General features: G+C 46.9%; 1 protein-coding gene across 1 annotated transcript in view; it reads right to left on the bottom strand.

Annotated features, from left to right (window-relative positions):
- The window catches only part of ZIC4 (Zic family member 4), a gene marked incomplete at its 3' end in the record, with an annotated part of 15,480 nt that overhangs the window by 2,431 nt on the left and 9,811 nt on the right, over window positions 1–3,238 (bottom strand). Inside the window, exon 4 of the mRNA XM_017726396.1 lies at window positions 2,419–3,036. Within this exon, the coding sequence (XP_017581885.1) occupies window positions 2,419–3,036 (618 nt within the window). The remainder of the gene's footprint in view (window positions 1–2,418; window positions 3,037–3,238) is intronic.

Here is a 3,238-nt window from a genome sequence, read left to right as displayed (position 1 = left end):
AGCCTGGGCACGGAGCCGCAGCCACGCACAAAGTTCCGCGGGCGATGGAGACTCAACCGCCATTTTACCCCCACACTTGTAGCTGGGAAAAAGTGTTCAGTGAAATTCAGCTTGGAATTTGTGGCATAATCCCCCGTCTCCGGGAGTGGATTAAGGTATTTGCCAACTTCTCCGGGTGAGTGGTGGTGGGGGGAAGCCGGAGCTGACGGCTCCCGGGCTGCGGGCGAGGCGCGGGGGTGGCGGGGGCCGGAGGGAGGGAGCGGGGCTCCGTCCCACGCCTCACACTATTGTTCCTGGCCCTCAGGAAAGGCGGTGAAGTGATCCCAGCCCGTCATGCTCGTCCCGTTGCCGCCGCCTTAACGGCCTTATCCTCCAACCTGGAAAACTCGTACATCGCCAGATATCCCTCTGCCTGCTCCCCAGCCTCGGAGAAATCAGAAGTCATTAATATTTAAGGAGGCAATAATTTTCCTGTTGAATCTAGAACTGTCTTCATGAATAATTCGTAGTGAGTTCTATTAGGGTTTCAGAAACATTGCGTTTTTGACAACTTCTGGGTGTTTAATAGAAACGGTGGAACCATAAAGGCCCTGCAGGAGTTTGCACAATATAGCAATTAATCACCGAGAAAGTTAAAGCCAAAAGTACAGACGCGCCGAATGGTGTTTAATAAACGCAAATCTCCGCTCTCGGGTTTGCCCTGAACCTGCATCTCCGATGTAGGTCAGTTTTCCCAAGAATTTAACCATTTTCTGCTTCAGAGACTTCAAACAGTGAGGCCGTTAAAGAGCAGTAAAAGTTTGTTTACTTAAGAAAAACACTGTCATTAAGAGATGAGCTCTCCCGGTTAATGGCTGTACCTGTGCTGATCCAACAAGGAACTGGCTGGGATACAAGTTACGTGACCCGGGGATACCCCTTTTTCGAGGAAAAAGAGGGCCAAGAAGGCAGCCGAGAAACACAACTATGCTGTCTTCCACCTCCTCCCCCCCACCCCCCCGCCCCGCACACAGACTTGCTCCTCATAGAGCGATGGAAAAATAATGAGGTGACGAGTGACGGTCGCTGTAAAATCTCAGTGCTATGTTTAGACGATAGCGATACGAAATTAGTGTATGTTCTGCATATTATATCACGTCGCGCTCTACCATAAAAAATGCAACTCCTGGAAGGTCAAGCTCTGCACCGAGCATGGGGGAAGGGGAGTTTTATGAACTGGAAGGCGAAAAAAATCGTTTGGCTGTAAGCAGATCTTACAATAGGATTATGTAGTTTCCCTCGCAGTGCATAAGGCTGTACAGAAGGGGGTGGGAGGTGGAAAACCCTACACTGGAACAGATTAAATTTTCCAAAAAGGGCTTATTGCTTATCTTCTTCTTTAGAGAAGACGCCCCCCCCTCCCCAAAAAAAAAAAAAAAAAAAAAAAACCAAACAAAAAAAAACACCAAAAAAACCCAAAAGCCAGCGCTATAGACTACAAACACCGGCTGCTAAACTAATTAATACAACTTCACAAGCTGCTCCTGGAAGTGTGAAAACTTTCTACGTGCAATTTCATTAATTATAAATGCTTTCCTGGCCGGAAGAGTTCAAACGTAGTTTTGCAAGATCGTCCATCGTGTTACTTTATTTTCTGTTAACTAGAACTAACAGATGTTTCTGACACATGTCCCAATTTCGCCTACCAGATCTGCAAATGACATTTCAGAATGTACAGGCCGAAACAATACAAGGGTTTCTTTTCTTTCTTTTCTTATTCTTTTTTTTTTTTCCCTCACGAGAATCAGAACTTGCAGTTCCCCATATTTGCGAATGCAGAAAGTGGTTGGAAGGCAATGCTCATTAAAAATGTCAGTGTTATTCAGATCAAACATTTGAAACTCCCTCTGCCCAAAACAGAACTGTTGAACGAAAAGGTCGCAGCTGTGTTATTCTCACAATGTTCGAGCAGCAGCATCTCAGCGACATCAGTCAAAACTGACCAGACAAGTTGTAACTTCCATTGTTCACTTTTAATTTGTGAGCTTGCACAATGATTTCATTTTTTTCCCCCGACTACTTTAAATCGAAAAAAAAAATCCTTGCCTGTGTGAATTAGCAGAAATAGTCGCTGTATCACTCGATATTTACACACACCTACCCACATAAACACTCCAGCAGGCTCTCAGCACAACCAGAAAAAAATATGGACGAGAATTCTGAGATTTGCTCTCGCTCTCCCCTTCCCCCCACCCTTTCCTCCCCCTTCTCCAAACGGTAAAGAAACAAACAAATCTGAGAATTTATTTTCCAGAAGTACTTGGCGTGCATTCAATAACAACCCAAAGGATACATTAAAAAAACAAACAAAAAAAAAAAAGCAAAACAGTACGCTGAAAAACAGAGAGAAAGAGAGTAAAGAGAGCTTTACATACTGACCTGTATGAGTTCTTTTGTGTATTTTGAGATTCTCTGATCTGGCAAACACTTTGCCACAGCCTGGGAAAGGGCAGGGGAAAGGTTTTTCACCTGTGTGGACTCTGATGTGATTTACAAGTTTATATTTGGCCTTGAAAGGTTTCCCTTCTCTTGGACACTCTTCCCAGAAACATATGTGATTGGACTGCTCGGGTCCTCCAACGTGCTCCACCGTGACATGAGTCACCAGCTCGTGCATCGTGCTGAAAGTTTTCGAGCATAATTTTTTGGGAGTCTGGTCCAACTCAATCCACTTACAGATGAGTTCCTGTTTGATGGGCTGCCTCATGTAACGAAAGAAGGCACCCGGGCCGTGGTGTGGAGCCAGGTTCACGTTCAGATTCATACCACCGTAGTTATGAAGCGAAGAAGCAGCAAAATGATCTGTCCTGGAGGCTGGTACTTGAGTGAAATGTTCAGACCTGGCGTACATTTCTCCAGGTAACCCCAGTCTGAGCTGTCCGTTTAGATGGCCACCTGGAGCTGCATGGGGAGGCTGCTCATGGAGTCCAGTGAACAGAGAGGGATTCCCAGCTTCTGAGTGGTGGTGCTGGTGACCATGGTGTCCGGGGTAGCTACCTGTTGTTGAGACAAACAGTCCGTGGTGAGAACTTGCAGCGGGGTGCTGCTCGGTCAGCCCTGGCATGAGTGGGGCCGGCAGGTCTCTGCATATGAAGAAGTCCCTACCTGCTGCCAGAGCCTGGGCTGGGTGAGAGACGGGGTAAGGGGCTGCTGGTGACTGCGCCGGGCCAAACGCTGCCGTTTGACTAGAGACCACCTC

This window comes from Corvus brachyrhynchos, unplaced genomic scaffold (genome assembly GCF_000691975.1).
Source record: "Corvus brachyrhynchos isolate BGI_N302 unplaced genomic scaffold, ASM69197v1 scaffold221, whole genome shotgun sequence".
In the NCBI taxonomy this organism is placed as follows: Eukaryota; Metazoa; Chordata; class Aves; order Passeriformes; family Corvidae; genus Corvus; species Corvus brachyrhynchos.
The sequence above is the reverse complement of the archived record's forward strand: the minus strand, read 5'-3'. Positions and strand labels throughout refer to the sequence as shown.